Source organism: Salvia splendens, chromosome 16 (genome assembly GCF_004379255.2).
Source record: "Salvia splendens isolate huo1 chromosome 16, SspV2, whole genome shotgun sequence".
Lineage (NCBI taxonomy): Eukaryota > Viridiplantae > Streptophyta > Magnoliopsida > Lamiales > Lamiaceae > Salvia > Salvia splendens.
In genome coordinates, this window is record NC_056047.1 from 11934961 (window position 1) to 11952662 (window position 17702).

Genomic DNA, 17702 nt, shown 5'->3' on the forward strand with positions numbered 1-17702 from the left:
GTATTTGTACAATTTAATATCATTTCAAATACCCTTTGATTTATGCATATTAGTGGAGATATAATTGATGGATAATTTTGCCCTGAGCTCAAAAAATAGCTCAAAGGATAATTTAATAAAAAGGGGAAATGCCAACAATTATCTTTTATTGATGAATTAGTATACTACCATATAATACTCCACAACGATAATTAAGGGTTCATATGGAATTTTATAGTATATTATTGTAGACTAAAATAGATATCTATCTGAGCCTCCTTGTACGCATAAAAAAAGAATTAAAAGTGGATAGTTCAGTGGTTGCGCAGCATGCTCGATTTTTTCAATGATCCAATGAATCAGGTTTAGAATAGTTTTGGTTGCCCTCCATGCACCATCTATCTTTTTGTTTTACATTTACTTTTTTCAAGTACCAAAGCAACTACAAATAATTGTGGGCTGACAAATATGAACGCAATGGATTATGGAGACACGAGAAAAAAGTAGTACTATACTAAAATGGAAGAGTAGTCACCAAAGAGTTTGTTCTTGGTCCTACGCACCCTACTAGGCCTTATGACTCAGGACATATATGCACCGAGGGTTTGAAAATGTGGCTCGGCATCTCGTTGATAATTATTTATCCGATGAGCCAGCCACGAGTATATTTGATCGTTGTTCCTACGCATTGCTATCACGTCGACATAATGTGATGAGCACTTTTACCAGCACACTTCGATGAAATTGGACGCGAGAGACCCGTCGTGCAGATGTGCACAACGACTATTCATTAACTCGGGTACGGTTAGAGGTGCCCAAGGTTTATGGTTCCGAACCGGAACCGTGAGAATTTACCCGAACCGAAACCCCCGATGTTAGAACCGTGGTTCAATTCAGGTTCAAAAACTTCCGAACTGAAACCGTGCTGGAACGTCGGTTCCGGGCGATTCCAAACTGAAACCGCGAAAAATAGCCGGAAATCGTGAAACCGAGCCGGAATCGCAAAAAAACCGCCGGTTCGGAACCGTAAAAAATCACCGGAAAACTAACACATTTTCCTTTTTAGTTTATCCCAATCAAGATGACACATTTCTATTTTTGATAACCTTTTCTCTCCAATTAATACACTCAACCATTTTTTCTCTCCCCAACTAAATATTAAACTCTTTTTCTCTTTCCAATTAATACTTACACTCACTATTTCTCTCTTTAACTAACCGCATTCGAAAATTTTGTGCCAACTAAGAAATGTGTCATTTTATCGGGACGGAGGGAGTAGTACTTTACTCTCTCTTGTCTCTCCTACTTTATTCTTTACTTTATTTTATTTCTATTTAACTCGTTAAATACCCCTCCGTCCTAAGGAAGACGACTCCTTCCTTGGGCGGCACGAGATTATATGCAATTTTCTCTTGTGTGTTGAGTGGAGAGAATAAACTAAGTGAGAGAATAAAGTAGAGATAAGGTATTGTCATTTTTAGTAATAAGTCATCTTAGTTTAGACAAATTAAAAAAAAAAGTGGGTCATCTTCTATGGCACGTAGGGGGTACAACTTTCTTAAATCATGTGTCTATGAAGATGCATTAGATAATGTGAAACAGAGCGAGTACTTCTAGAAAAATTTTAATGTTAGTAAAGATTCAACAAATGGATTTAAAACCTTTATTTAAGTTTAAATTTAGCGAAAATCTGACATCATATGGTAGTATTTATTTTTACTTATAATATTTTTTAGTATCTATTCGGTATACATAAATAAAAAAATAAACAAGGTCTGTCCGAGTTTGCCGGCACGACCTCTACCTAGCCTGGCCTCCTTAGGGTTGCTGACCCGACCTATTTGACAACTCCTGCTGAGTCATGCAACAACGTATCCCAGGGTGTGGCTAAGAGCACCCACAACCGTGCTCTTGCCAGCGAGCACGGTTGTGGGCCCGGCCCCACTTTGTCTGCCTGCTCTCTGGCAAGAGCACAACACCCACAGCTGTGCTCTTCCGCAAGGACGAGCACAACACCCACAATTGCGTCGGATAGGGATACCGACCTTGACCGTTTGGAGGAGCCGCTAGAGGAGGATGTTATGCCTCCCCTATACTTCGGGTGCGTCCGCGTCTCCTGCCAAACGTTGAGGTACTTGAATGGCTTGTAGTTCATGGATTGGTAGGTGCTCATCGCGGCAGTGATGATGTCGACCTCGCTCAAGCCGCTCCCCGCCGACCGCTCATCCTGGAGGAAATAGCCATTGAACTTGCCAATTTCTTCGTTGGCTCGGTAGATGGCGTTGTGCACCATACTCTCGTTGCGCTCGATTGTTCCCGGCGGCCGGTTTTCATTGTACCGGCGAACAATGCGCCAGTAAAAGTGATCGCAGGATTGGTTCGTGCCAACCACCGGATCTTAAGAGATTTTCAAGTACACCGTGAACAATTTATCCATCTCCGCCGGAGTGTACGGTGTGCGGACACCGCGAGTAGGAGGAGTTGGAGTTTGGGATGGGGCGGTCGGCCTAGGCTCGGGTGTCCACCCGTATTGCCCTTCGGGGGTATCTTGGTCGTCGATTGGGTATGGCCGGTAGCCACCCGGAACGCCCGAACTTTGGGTTTGAGGAGGAGCTGAATATTCCGTTTCCGGACTATGAAATGGTTGTGAAGAGAACCATTCGGGGTTCCAACCGTGGGAGCCCAGGGGGTTATTGCCTTGGCCGGACATTGTTATGTTGTAGGAGTGGAAGAAAGATTGAGAATGGATATGGGAGAATGAAGATGAGAATGAATATGTGAGAATGAAGATGAGATTTGTGTAGTGTGGTGTGAATTTTTGGGTGTGAAAGTGAGAGCATTTATAGATGAAAATGTGTACTTTTGGGGGAAAAGAATAAAAAAAATTTAAAAGTGGTAAAAAACGGATATATTTTTTTTGGGAAGTGGAAAAATAATTTTTTATTATTTTTAATCTGGTTTTTAATTAAAAACTGATTTTTAATTAAAAAAATAAATTCAAAGGCAACGGCTATGCCGTTGCCCAATCGCTGCGAGGCACGTCAGCTGCTCGCTGGCACGGACGTGCTCGATGCATCGAGCAGCGCCGTGCCATCGGCGCGAGCGCAGCGGCGACGGAGCTCGTCATTGCCAGCGGCACGGACAGACGGACGCCGTCCGTCCACCGTTGCAGATGCTCTAAACAAATTATTATTACTATTGTTATTATTATTTTCTTCAAACCCTAGGATATGGTGGTGGTGAATTTCATTTATAAACTTTGTATAGTTATAAATAAGACCTTCACCGCTTGAAAAAGATTATCATTCCCCTGAAAATTCTAATGCAGATATAGATGCACATTTAATAAGCTTTCTTTTAGCATAAAATTACCTGAAATTTTATAAAATTGAATGAGAATAAGAAAGAAGTCAAAAAGTAGTTAAAGAAACGAAGAAATGTAAATAGAGAAGTTAGTACTATTGGTGTAGTTTAGTGATGATGGCAAAGCAATTAAAGACGGTAGAGAGAGAGAGAGAATAGTCAAAGGAGCAGCAGAGTGTTGCAGCGCAGCAGTTGGTATTTGTATTTTGGTAATGATTTCGTGCGGAGAAGAAGATCAGATGCCTCGTGATATTCCTTTTCTTTTCAATTCCCCTTTTGCTTTGCCGTATTTCCTCCCCTTCACTCCATACATTCATACATATACATAGATAGGTATACGTCTCTCTCTACACAGTACTTTCACTAGCAGGAATTTTGCAGCTGTAGCTGCATACTAATACTACTACTACTACTACTACCCTAATTATTTTTTCCACGCCTTCTCTCTCTCTCCTATTTAAGTGTAATTGATTATTTAAACTGGTTTGGGGTCAGAAGGGGCGAGAATTCCTTCCTTTTGTTCCCTTCGATTAAAGCAGGTCGCAATTGAAGTATCCCAATCCTCAGGTGCCACTAAATCAAATTTCCTCGATCGACAATCAGAATGGGCAGCGGCATTGGGAGGAATAATGGCGTCAGGCAGTACGTAAGATCAAAGGTTCCTCGCCTGCGATGGACTCCCGATCTCCACCACTGCTTCGTCCACGCCGTTGACCGCCTTGGCGGCCAAGACAGTGCGTAACTCCTCCCCTTAATTTCTAGAGAAACAGAGATTTAATTTAGTTATGATTTAGTTTAATTTTGGTTTGTGTGTGTTTTTTACAGAAGCAACACCTAAACTGGTTCTTCAATTGATGGAGGTGAGAGGCCTCACCATATCTCATGTCAAAAGCCATCTACAGGTTCAATTCTACCATCTTAATGCAGATACTTGAATTTGAGTTTAGTTTCTCATCTCTTCTTCTTGTTTAATAGATGTACAGAAGCATGAAGACTGAAGCTTCCAGACAAGGTATGTATTGTGTGTGTTGAATAATCGTACCAGTCATAAAATTCTTACATATCTTTTATGGAAATGGAATTGGAAGAGTGTCACCACTTCATTTATGAATAACATCCCATTTTTATGGCATTTCATATGAAGAAACAAACTCCCACCAAGTCTCCTAATAATGGCATATATCCAAGGAATACTACAACCCTCATTTATTCTACTAATTCTGTGCATCATCACATTTCATTTAATTCAATAATGCTTGCTATTAGTATTAATTGTACTAATACACACAATATAATGTCTCAAGTTTCAAATGTGTTCCCAGAGATGAGCATTTCACAGCAAAGGAAACACTGTTGCGATGAACAACACCAGCTGATGTTTCTCTCTCCTGCAAAAAGGTGACCTCTTCTTATCTTTCTATGCAAATTAATAATGAAGGGGGCTCAGACTCTCAGATTTCGAGAAGTGAAAAACAAGAAGGATTTGGATTTCTGTATCTGCTTTTACATGTTCCTTTTCAGTTATAATTACAAATGTTGGGTGTGTAGAGCGAGAGTGGGGAAAGTGGAGGAATGCAGCCAAAGGAATCCGTACGGAGATGATGATTACATGGGTGAGAAACTTGGAATAATAAAAGATAAACAAAATGAAAACCCTTCTTCTGCCGATGTACTGCTCCTGCATTCTGACTTTTTCAAGGTATAATCAATGACCTATATTGTTATCTATCTATCTCTCTCTCTCTCTCTCTCTCTCCCTATCTCATATTCAAACGTTTGATAAATGGGAAAGTGCATGAACCCAGCAAAGTTGGTTTTGGTTGTTGAGGATGAGTGACTTCTTGCATATATATGTGCATATTTCTAAAGTTGGTAGATTATTTATGAGCTTTGGTCAATCTTCTTTATCTTATTTTTTGTTGCCATTCTATATCATTTTTTGCTCCTTTAGCTACCCTTTTTTGTTTGTTTTTTAAATTTTATTCAACAAATTTATAAAAAAGAGTAATTATAATAATTCATTAATTTTGGAACATAATTGAAATAATTAGATAATTGAAACGAAAAAAAATTACGCACGTAAGAAAAAACACTAATGATTCAATGAAGGGTTTTTGGACATGTTAAATTTGCGTTTCTTTTGTTGCATGGATTGTACTTGGACATCATGAAATTTTAATTTAGTAGTAAATACATAACTTCATTTTAAGTTCTGTATAATATGTCTCGTAACAGTATTAGATTTAAAAATTACATACTTCATTTATTGCAAAGTTTATTGACGTTGTTCATAATTTGGTTGTACTATCAAAATGGAATGTTAATGCCTTTATAAAAGTTTATGAATTCAAATAAAAAATATATTCATGTATATATGAAACAGATAAACTTATTAAGAGTTTTTAAATAATCTTGTTAGATACAAAAACCATGATTTTTTTGTTTTGTATATATATTACTAACATATTGTATTACTACATGAAATTTTAAAAAAAGATTGTATTGTAGATGCATCAAAACTTATAAGTATACTATTATTATAATAATAGGAGTACTAAATTTTGGGGAACATTTTGAGGTAGCTCAATCACAGAATCAAAACTGTGCAATACATTGATTTTGTCCCCCTTCATATTATGCAGAAATAAATAAGCCATATATTAACCTTGTCCCCCTCCATGCAGTTTGTCTGCTGAAAAATACCAATGCTCAAAAAATAGGTGGTCTTCGGTAGCCAATTTAATTCACTGAAATTCGTACGACTATATTATTAATTTGAATGGACCATCAATTAAACTATTACTATATCCTATGGTTTCCATTATCTATTAGTACAAGATTTATTTATACCTTCATCTTCAATAAATTCACTAGGTACAAATTTTTAAACTCTCTAGCTTAGGCTAGTATTTTGTCAATCTGTTTAGGACTTTATTCTCTTAGACTTGTACTTTTGGATAAGTTATAGCTAACCTTATTTGGTGGTTGTAATTTTAACCAAATTGAAATTTAAAAAATATATGTGTTTTTAAAAATCCTCTAATGTAAGTTGGGAAAAACTGCACCCTAGGTTTTTTAGTGTTTTCTATTTTATTGCATATATTAACAATGTAGATTTAACTATTATTATTATTTTTTTTTTCTAGGCATTATTCCACCACGAACGCTTTTCTTTTCACTAATATTTACTTCATTAACTTCATCCGCTCATCACATTCACCTAATAAATTCTTAAAACTGGTGTGTAATCAAAAGTGATGAATCTTTATTTGGACTGGATGGAGTATCTGTATTACATATAGATATAGAAATAGTGGGGGGCTTATCTATTCTTACATTTCATCTATGTTCTTGCTATATTTGGGAGTTCATAATATTTTAATTAATTTTTTTTTTTTTTTGTGTAAATGTAGTTGCAGAAGGGGATATGCAAGATGGAGCAGTTTAGTAGTGGGAATGAAGATGGATGTGAATTGTCTCTGTGTCTGGCTTCTCCCAATAATCCAATTGCAGATCACCTTCAGAAAAGTAATGTGTCTGTGTCTTGTACCACTGAGATTAGTGATGCCATTTCTTCTATTTCTTCCCATGAATTCCCTGGAATTAACCTTGATCTATCCATTGCTTGACATTCCTTTAATCAAATTTTCTTTTTCTTTTATTTTTATATTAGTATTTCACAAGTATTTGTTGTTTATACTGTCTTCGCCTTTGATGTGACAATGTCTTCCAAGTTAAAAACTCAGTGCTCCAAATATCCAATATACTACTTCGTATAAATCTAATGAGGATACGTTGCTGATGTTACACAACATTTATAAAGTTGCAATTTGGAGTTGAGAAGACAATAAGAATGAATATTTGTACACGCTTTGATTGGGCATTTCAAGACTCAAGTGCCTAACCTCTTGGTACCACATTCAGAGCAGAACTTTGAGGTCTCCCTGAGATAAGGAACTCCACATTCGTCGCAGAACTTTGCCGGACTTGTTGGCTAAAACCACAACAAAGAAAATTCCAACATCAAGTAATGCTCTTCATATATAGTAGTAGTAGTCTAAGAGCATGCGCAGCGGTGGCGTCCGTCGCCACCGCCGTCCGCGCTCGCGCCGCTGGCACAGCGCTGCTCGATGTATCGAGCACGTCCATGCCAGCGGACGCACACGTGTCGCGCTCCCATTCGTCAACGGCATAGCCGTTGTATTTAAACATTTTTATTTTTTATTTTAAAAAATCGGTATTTAATTATAAATAATGCTAAAAAATAAAAAAAATATATTTTCCAAATCCCAAAAATATGGCCGTTTTTTTCCCGTTTTTTCTGAAATTTTTGATTTTTTTTATTTTTTTTCCCAAAATCATCTATAAATACACACATTCATCACTCATTTATCACATCAATTCATCTCTCATTCATAATTCTTATACAAACTATCAACACATTCAACCTTCACTCAAAACATCAAATGGATTTTAATTATGTAATTTTTAATTTTTAGGATTTTAATTATGTAATTTTTCATTTTTAGGATTTTAATTATGTAATGTTTAATTTTATTTGTCATGTGTAATATTTATTGTGGTTTTTAAATGAATTTTAATATTATGGAAATGTTATTGTTTAATTGAATTTTAAATTAATTGTGCTCGTCCTTGCGGAAGAGTACAGTTGTGGGTGTTGTGCTCTTGCCAGAGAGCAGGCATGAATAGTACCGCCCGGGCCCACAACCGTGCCGCTGGCAAGAGCACGGTTGTGGATGCTCTAAAACTTCTCCAAAATCTAGAATGGATCATGTGGCACCACAGAAACCTAGAGGAAGTGTTTACATGTATGAATTATCTTATTACCATAGGGTTGGCAGTAGTCGAAGGTGTAACTTTTTATGGAAAGAAATACCAAATGCCTGCGTAGCTCTATGGTCTATGGTTTAGATCAGTTTTAGAAAACAGTTGAAAGACTGTAGTAGCAACAAGAGGAGAATGCATTATTTTGTTATGGGTAAATGAGCATGAATTTTAAGGGCTGCGCCACGGAGGACTCGAATCCGAGGCCAAATCGAGACCTTTGGCCTCGCGCATTACCTCTTTACCAACTCACACACACAAAGGAGGATGCATTCTTAGAAAACATATATCCAGATAAACCAAAGTGAGACAAGCCCATTGCAAAATTGAATATTAGGTGGAAAGTGGAGAAAAGTTGAGTAAGAACGAAACTGACCATAACATGCAGACGTCCTCCAACATGACCAAGAGACTGTAGAGAAGCTATATGATTGAGGGCCAATGATGGCTGCTGGTTGTGAACCATTTCAGGCAACTGAGGTGGGGGAATACACTGTTGGCTGAGCATATAGTGAGTCGAATGGGAACTGTGATTGATAGAATTGTTATGCCCCTCGTGCATAGGATGAAACTGAGCCTGATGTGCATGTATTTACAATATTATCAGATAATTAATCCTTGGCTAACGGGTCAAATGAAAAGAAAAACATGAAGATGTTCTTTAACATCTCTGTATAAAGATAAAAAGCAATGACAAAGTCTTTTTCTAATTGACATTAAAACCAATACAAGGACAGATATAGGCAATTAATTTGAAGGCAATAGAAGAACTAAAAACAGTACAAGCTCAAAGAAATTCTCATTTATACATTTTCATCGAGTGATATAGTACATTAACATTACTATTCATCATTGGTTAATAGATAGATGCATCTGTTCCACATGTGGTTTTCCAGTCAAAGGCTCTACAAGAATAGGCTGATTTATAATCTTCTAAAGCTTTAATTAGACAGTACATGTATATGCAAATAAACAATACAAATTCATCATATCCATGGTAATTGATTTCACTGAAATACTTTTACTATCATGCTTCTTTATCATCCTCCAGATAGAAAAGAAGGATGAAATGAAGCACTAACATGACAACTGAAATGATACAGCACATACAGCACACTCTAGTCACATGAAAAATGAATGCAGCCCCAGTTACCAATATAAAGAATATCTCACTTCGTTTGCTGCTCGATAGCCTTGAGAAGTCGCCACTGAAGAAGAATTTTCAGGACTAGGGAATGCCTGAAAAGTATGTTTGGAGTTTAAATTTGATACAACCATTAAAATGGTGAGGCCAAGAACCAACATTTTAACTCAAAGAATTCTGTATAGCTTACAGGCAAACAAGGCATATTGAAGTTAGAATTTGACACAGCACGCCTATAGGCCTTGGAGCATAAAATTTGTAGTCTCTAGCAAAAACAGCAACTTCATTCCGTCCAGTCAGCCTCTTAAACCTATGTCAGATATTGTATAGTAGATGGTCAAGCGTGACTGTCATCATACTTAAAGCATACAGAATATTAGGTATAACATTTAAAATTGAGACAACAGGATGTGCTACTGAATAAGTACAAAAACTAAGATCAATTCGAACCATTAGAAGTATTTCTGAAAAAAGTTCATGTAGAATTATACCGGTCACAACTAACGAACAATGACATAATGAATGTATTTGTACTGTAAAGAGTTCCAGTATACTCACATAGTAGACAAAATATGATTTCACTCAAACTAAACAGGCTTCAGTTCTATTTGTGATATTCAAATGATTTTTCCCATGATGCATTGAAACCATTTCTTTATTCAATTCTAAGTTCCTTAAAAATATCAATATTCAAATGATTTTTCTCATGATGCATTAAAATACTAAATTCTTCTAAAATCTAAAATTTTCAGTTAGTCTAGTCCTCTGTCCTGTGCTACTTCCTTTTGGGGTGCTACCAGACAATTATTACATATTAAAGGCAGGGGCAAGAGATATCACTCAGCTTCCCCATACAATCTCTCCCCTGATTTTTGGATTCAAAACAATTTAAGAATTTGAGCGGCCACCCTTCATAAAACAATTAACTTATAACATACCACTCAGCATCATCAATACCAACTTTGGTTGGTTTTTCAACGATAGCTAAGCCATTGACCACCACAAAGCGCACACGCTTCTCCTCCTGTATCACCAATTCGGGAAACTTCGATCTTGTTTCAAATGAAGTCGCTAGCTCCCTTCTCTTAAAAATACAAGTACCTACAAGTAGAATATCAACATGAGACAGTTTCCAGGAGTAGCAACTCCATAATTCACCATCTCTGAGAGAGAAAGGCCAGTCTCCAAACATTCAAACTAAACCATGCAATAGGAGTAACAGGCATGTAAACGTAATAGATCCACTATTCCATCTTAGAGTCGGTTCCGTATCCAGCTCTCCTAATTCACATAAGTAATGTTCTCTTTTTTTGAACTCTCGGAAGGAAATGGCCTATTCAAACTGCAGTCTGAAAAAATCTCCATATATCCAGTACATCTATGCGACAGGTAAGAATTCTAGAGAAGCCAAAGACACTATGCAGCATGGAAACGAATTTAATACACTAACTGGCACCTTCTCAAATTTCCAGAAGGAAACTTCAAAATTCGGTTAATTCTAACTCATAAGGAGTAAAACAAATCACACCTTTTATAGGAAATTTCTTTGCAAGCTTTCTATACAATCCACCAGCAGCTTCAAGGGCCACACCAATGGTCTTCTCGCGGATGCCACTCAGTGATGATAATCTCGTGTTCACTTCATTCACTAGCGTTTCATATAGATTAGCAATATACATCAGTGGCAAAGCATAGCGTGCATCGCCTTCATATCGAATCTCTTTGGACTTCCTCTTGCTTTCTTGTGACGGTTGCTGCACCATGTAATCAGTGTCATAATCTGACATCTCAATAACATGTGGATCAATAAAATGATTCACGACGACGTCCATAAACCTTGCCCTAGCGGTTTCAATAGGCGACACATCTGGTAATAGGGTGCCAGTGTTAGATTGAAAATAGGTTATCCAAAATGACTTCAAATACATGGTAATTATAGGGTACACTCACCATCAATTGTCAAATTTGAGTAGGGAGCACATGATGACCCATTATTTTCAAGACTACTCCTCTCGTCCTCCACACCCATGCTGTGAAGTGGCAAAGAGCTTTGGTAAGTATCGCGCATGCAGTCCTACATCATTCAAACAATAAAAAATGAGAATGTTGTATAGTAATATGACAGCGTGAAGTAGCAAACATTCTTATGGAGACAAATTCAAACAGATAACATCAAGTCAATTCAATACTATGATAAATAAAGTGAGCATAAAAAATCTTGTCAGTGCCACATTAATTTGATATATACACGAACACTTGAACAAAATTCAGATTAAACATTATCATCATTGAAAAATAAAAGTTAAATTGTGCATCCCACTGAAATAAACTGTCCCTTTTCACGAAATCAAGAATGGAATAAGTCACATCACCACGACCTGAAGAAATAAAATCCACTGGTTTAGTACTAACACTGGCGACAGCGGAGGAGCGATCGTCGTTATCGTGGGTGACATGATCGGCGGCGGCTTCATCCCCGGAATTGGGTCTTGAAGATGGTAATCGAGAGAGGTGGATTGTGATGGTGAAAGGATGATTATAATCGAGCACAATAGAGTAGGGAATGTGTTTTGTATTTCTTGTGTATATGGCTTACAATTTACAGCCTTCAATATATAGGTAAAACTTGCCCTTAACTATGGTAAATACCATAAATATAAGATCAATCTATTCTAGGCTATTGTATGATTGAATCAATAAATTATCCCCTAATCATTCCCTAATCTTCTCTTCTTGGAGGAAATATCTTCCGTGATATATTCTGACACTCCCCCTCAAGTTGAGAAACGGTATCCCCGATACTCAACTTGCCCAAAATCTCCTTGAAGGCCTTTGGATGGACTGCTTTGGTCAAGATATCTGCCAACTGTTCTTCGGATCGTACAAACGGGAACTCAATGGTGCCTGCCTCTAGATTTTCCTTGATGAAGTGCCTGTCGACTTCTACATGTTTAGTTCTATCGTGTTGCACCGGATTCTCTGAGATACTAATCGCTGCCTTATTGTCACAAAATAATTGGCTCTTTCGTGTCGGTGGGTAGCCAATCTCGGTCAGTAGTCTCCTTAGCCACATGATTTCCATAAGTCCACTTTTAATGCCTCTGAATTCCGCCTCGGCACTTGATAAGGCTACCACTTTCTGCTTCTTGCTCCTCCATGTCACAAGATTGCCCCCAACAAAGGTGAAGTAGCCACCCGTAGACTTTCTATCGACGGGATTACTTGCCCAATCAGCGTCGGTGTATCCGTCGATCTCAAGGTTTTCCCTTTTGGCCAAGAATACTCCGTAGCCTACCGTCCCTTTCAGGTATCGAACGATTCTTAGGGCAGCTTCCATGTGGTTGGTTTGTGGTTGGTGCATGAACTGACTGACGACACCAACTGCATAAGTGATATCTGGCCGTGTGTGTGATAAGTATATAAGCTTACCTACCAGCCGTTGATACCGTTCTCGATTAGTAAGGTCGGCTCCTTTTACCATCTTCAAGCCATGGTTTGTGATCATAGGAGTTTCTGCCGGTTTGCACTCCAATAGTCCTGTTTCTGCCAACAGATCCAGGACATACTTCTTCTGTCTCAGGAATATTCCGTGTCTAGATCTCAGTACTTCGATTCCAAGGAAATACTTCAATGCTCCGAGGTCTTTCATCGCAAATTCTTTGAAGAGGTTCTCTCTTAGGCTTTGAATTTCTTCACCGTCATCTCCCGTGATAATCATGTCGTCCACATAGATAATTAGGCAGGTTATCTTGTCTCCTCGTTTCTTCGTGAAGAGTGTATGGTCTGATTGACTTTGTTTAAACCCTTGTTTAATCATGGCCTGGCAAAACCTCCCAAACCAGACTCTTGGCGATTGCTTGAGTCCGTATAGTGTCTTCCTCAGACGACACACTTGGCCAGCTTCGAATTCTGCCGAGCAACCAGGCGGGACTTCCATATAGACTTCCTTGTTTTCTTCCAACTCTCCATGAAGAAAGGCATTGGTGACGTCAAACTGGTGCAGGGGCCAATCTTTACACGCTGCCACAGATAACAGAGCTCGAACAGTGTTCAACTTTGCAACAGGGGAGAAGGTCTCTTCATAATCTATTCCGTACACTTGAGTGTATCCTTTCGCCACAAGTCTCGCCTTATATCTCTCGATTGAACCATCTGCTCTCCTCTTGATAGTGAATATCCATCTACATCCAACCGGCTTCTTTCCGTTAGGTAGTGTGCACTTTTCCCATGTTCCATTTGTGACGAGGGCATTTATTTCCTTCTTCATGGCCTCTCTCCAATGCTTGTGTTTTAACGCTTCTTCGAATGACTGTGGGATTTCTTCCTCCTCATAAAGGGCAGCTTCGAATGCTCGAGCCATTTCTGACATCTGTCCTTGGGCAATATTTGCTACTGCATATCTGGCCTTTCTTCCTTTCCATTCAGGTGAGTATCTTCGAGGTGGAACTCCTCTTGTACTCCTAGTTGGTAACTCGTACGGTAGTCCTGTATTATCACTTTCTCCACTGGTTCCACTTTCAGCTTCACCGTTCCTGTCAGGATTAGTGTTTTCTAAAGATGCCTCAATATGTGAACTAGTTACCTCAGGATTTGGTGACGAGGGTGATATTTGGATGTCGCCACTTTGCTCCTCGTCCTGCACTATTGGAATCAACGGCCCGGTGGTGTCGCTAACCTCCTCTGTTGGACCGACGTCTGTGACAGGACTTGGTTGTGGCTGCGGTTCTCCCTCTGATTGGATTTCCCTTGGGTCAGAAGGCATGGGTGTAGGTAGCCAATTTAGAAGGTCACTGTTTGGATGATTATCCGAAGGTTGTGTCTCCCCCTGACTACTAGATTGGCTATAGAAGTACTCATCCTCTACAAAGTCGCAATTCATAGTGGTATGCATGGTTCTAGTGGTTGGGTCGTAACATCTATACCCTTTCTGGTTTTTTCCGTAACCCAGGAAGACACATTTGAGAGCACATGGGGAAAATTTGGTACGGTCCTGCTTGGGGATGTGCACGAAGACAGTACACCCGAACACCCTGGGTTCTAGAGATAGGGAAGAAGGTAGTTCGAAATGTGTGGAAAAAAGGTCTAAGGGTGATTTGAATTCTAGAGTCCCTGTAGGTAATCGGTTTATAAGGTAGACGGCCGTAGCAATGGCTTCAGGCCAACATGATTTGGGTATTCTGGACTCGATTAAAAGGGCTCTAGTAATTTCAAGTATATACCTATTTTTCCTTTCGGCTACTCCATTCTGTTCTGGAGTGTACGCACAAGATGTCTGATGAACTAATCCATTTTTCCGAAAGAAGTCTTGCATTTTTTTGTTGACAAATTCCCCCCCGTTATCTGACCGCAAGATCTGAATTGTTTGGTTATACTGGGTTTGGACTAGGGCATAGAATTGGGTGAATTTATCAAAAACTTCAGATTTATGTTTCAAGAAATATATCCAAGTCATACGTGAGTAATCATCAATGAACAACACAAAATATCGAGAACCTTGACCCCCACTAACAGGAGCAGGGCCCCACACATCAGAATGTATTAAAGCAAATGGTTTATTCATTCTCGTATTGTTCAACTTAAAGGTGTGCCTGTGGCTTTTGGCTAACAGACAAGTTTCACAAGTAAAAGAGTGCATAGAATTAACTAACTTAGGATAAAGCATGCGAAGATATCCTATAGACGGATGTCCTAACCGACGATGCCAAAGCCAAGCCTGCCTGTCTGTCAGTCCGTGAGTCAGCATCGCCACACTCTGTTGGGCTATCTCGTCCACATAGTACAGTCCTCGTCGCTCAGTGCCACGCCCAACTATCGTCCCCGTCTTGATATCCTGTAACATGCAAAATTTCGGTTGCATTAGTAATTTACAATGGAGCTCCTTCGTCACATGACTGATAGATAGGAGCTTATGTGATAATGACGGGACAAAAAGACAGTTGGAAAGACGTAGAGTAGGCGAAATATTGATTGTGCCGGCCCCTTGGACCCGGGCTAGATCCCCACTGGCTGTTTGGACATAGGACTTATTAGATTTTGAGATATTCAAAAAATCTGAAGCATCGAATGACATGGTGTCAGTGGCCCCGCAGTCAAAAATCCACTGGCTGTCTTTTGGATCTGTTTGTGACACGGATGAAAAGGCTAAGGCATCAAAAGAATTTTTACAGGGAATGGAAGGTGAGTTTTCGAATTTTTCAAACATTTGGGGTGTAATCTGTAAGGTTTTTTCTGTGTGGGGTACATACTGGAATTTATTGGTCTCTGGGGAATGCAAATCGGGTGGTTTTAATCTTCTGGGGTGGTTTTGTAATTTGTGTGATTCATGGGGTAGCATCTGGTGGATATTTTTGGTTCGGGGGTCGGAGTGGGATTTTAAGGAGTTTGGGGGTGTTATTTGGGTGAGGTTTCTGGCTCGGGGGTTAGGGTAGAATTTCGGTGGATTTTGGGGGTAAAGTGCAGTTTTCGGATTTGGGAGGTTAATTGGGCCAAAATCCCCAATTTGATTTGGAACCCTAGCCGCTGCCGCCTTGTCCTCCTCAGTGGGGATCCTCGCCGTCGTCGTCTGCCTGTCGCCGATGAGGTCTCTCCTCGTTTCTTTACCTTCAGACCATACTCTTGCTACTGTTGCCGAAGCTATGGCCTTCTCCTCTGTCGCCGATTGGTTTCTGTCGCCGTTCCCATTCATCCTCGGTGGACCGACGCTGCCCTCCGGTGTTGTACTGGGGTAGGTGACTCGGTCCTCGAGGACGACGGCTGCTGCCGCTCTCCCTCCGCCGCCGCTATTGCTCCGTTGATTGCTTTTCTGTTGGCGGGCCTTCTTCATCTCCTCCCACCAATCCGGGTAGCCGTGGAGATGGAAGCAAGTGTCTTTAGTATGCTTCTTACCCCCACAATGAGAGCATACTAGCTTGCTCTTGTCCTCGTCTCTTCGGTAGGTTCTGTTGGCTGGTGGCGGCTGGTGGTGACTGGTATGCATCCGGGTTCGGTCGATAGTGGTTAGTCCAGCCCCAATTCCAGACTCCTTAGATTCTGGATTCATCAATTTCTCATTCACATTCTCCCGTCTGACCATTCCGTAGGCCTTTCTGGCTGTTGGGATAGGGTCCATGTTCAGGATTTCTCGTTTTATCTTGTCGTATCTGTCGTCGAGTGCCCATATGAATTGATACAGCCGATGTCGCTGGGTCACTTGATTGTATTTCTCGATGGAGGATGGTATATCCATAGGGTTCGGGTCTCGGCTATCTATGGATATCCACAAGTCCTGGAATTTCTGCCATAGACTCTCCAGGGATAGGTTTCCTTGTTTCATCCCGTATGCTTGACGGTGAAGGTCTGCGATTTGGAATGGGTCAGCGCCACTCCCGTATGTGACGGCCAAGCTCTCCCACAGATCTTGAGCCGTTTCGTATTGGGAGACCTCATTTACGAGGCTGGCGTCGATGTTGTTGATAAGCCAATTGAAGCAGCAATGATCTCTTTGGATCCATTTTGAGTAGGTTGGGTCGGTTGGGGAAGGAGGGTCTGACACTCCAGAAATGTGAGAAATCAGACCCTTCCCTCCGATCGCCTTCTTCATCAATTTCGCCCATAGGGGGTAGTTCTCCCCATTGAGCTTGGTCTGCACGTGTACATCTCCCAACGATTCTGGTTGGGGTTCAGTCTGGAACAGCTGTTTTGGAGGTGTTTGAGACATGCTTAGTCTCACAAGTTCTGCAAATTGTTCAGCAGAAAGGGTTATGGGTTGGCTGGTAAGTTGGGAATTATTGGTTCCGGATTCTGACATCCTGTTTGTTGGTTGGTTTTGCAGGGCTTCAAAAGGTCGGGAAAGGTAATCGAGACTATGATGAGATTGCTCTGAGTCTCAAGTTCGGATCGTCCTGCTCTGATACCATCTTGAAGATGGTAATCGAGAGAGGTGGATTGTGATGGTGAAAGGATGATTATAATCGAGCACAATAGAGTAGGGAATGTGTTTTGTATTTCTTGTGTATATGGCTTACAATTTACAGCCTTCAATATATAGGTAAAACTTGCCCTTAACTATGGTAAATACCATAAATATAAGATCAATCTATTCTAGGCTATTGTATGATTGAATCAATAAATTATCCCCTAATCATTCCCTAATCTTCTCTTCTTGGAGGAAATATCTTCCGTGATATATTCTGACATTGGGATCGTGCAATGAGGTGCCGATGTAGGAGTTGACGGCGGCGGCGGATGACAAATCGTAGTGCTCCACGGGAAGTCTGCTCCCAATCGGCAGCAGCTTAAAAATCCTAACAGCGGAAATCAGAGAAAAGGGAGGGAAACGAAGGAGGGAAAATTTAACGGCTATCCAGATTAGTGAGTGAGTGTCTACTAGTGC

The 17702-nt window shown here is 40.0% G+C and overlaps 2 protein-coding genes across 8 annotated transcripts; one reads left to right on the top strand and one right to left on the bottom strand.

Moving 5' to 3' along the window:
• The first annotated feature begins 3478 nt into the window (after positions 1-3478).
• LOC121770678 (putative Myb family transcription factor At1g14600) lies at positions 3479-7003 on the top strand. Of its 7 annotated transcripts, none has more exons than XM_042167439.1 (7): positions 3479-3675; positions 3838-4076; positions 4168-4244; positions 4318-4354; positions 4647-4740; positions 4864-5041; positions 6756-7003. In XM_042167439.1, the coding sequence occupies exons 2-7, from the start codon at positions 3947-3949 to the stop codon at positions 6969-6971; spliced, it is 732 nt and encodes a 243-aa protein (XP_042023373.1). In that variant the 5' UTR covers positions 3479-3675; positions 3838-3946; the 3' UTR covers positions 6972-7003. The 7 variants fall into 7 exon arrangements, with proteins under 7 accessions (XP_042023373.1, XP_042023374.1, XP_042023377.1 ...); XM_042167440.1 differs by having other exon boundaries at positions 3841-4076; XM_042167443.1 differs by lacking the exon at positions 3479-3675 and having other exon boundaries at positions 3754-4076; positions 4168-4202.
• Positions 7004-7191: 188 nt separating this feature from the next.
• Positions 7192-11865, bottom strand: LOC121771124 (uncharacterized protein At2g02148-like). Its single transcript, XM_042167910.1, is given in 9 exon segments — positions 7192-7336; positions 8564-8764; positions 9361-9426; positions 9522-9571; positions 9574-9641; positions 10270-10432; positions 10860-11198; positions 11282-11405; positions 11744-11865. Coding segments are annotated over 8 exon segments (1107 nt in total). The 5' UTR covers positions 11400-11405; positions 11744-11865; the 3' UTR covers positions 7192-7234.
• Positions 11866-17702: the final 5837 nt, after the last annotated feature.

Coding starts and splice junctions, on each gene's coding strand:
- LOC121770678 (XM_042167439.1), top strand. CDS start 3,947: ATGGGCAGCGGCATTGGGAGGAATAATGGCGTCAGGCAGTACGTAAGA. Junction 4,077..4,167: donor CCGCCTTGGCGGCCAAGACA/GTGCGTAACTCC, acceptor TGTTTTTTACAG/AAGCAACACCTAAACTGGTT. Junction 4,741..4,863: donor TTTCTCTCTCCTGCAAAAAG/GTGACCTCTTCT, acceptor GTTCCTTTTCAG/TTATAATTACAAATGTTGGG.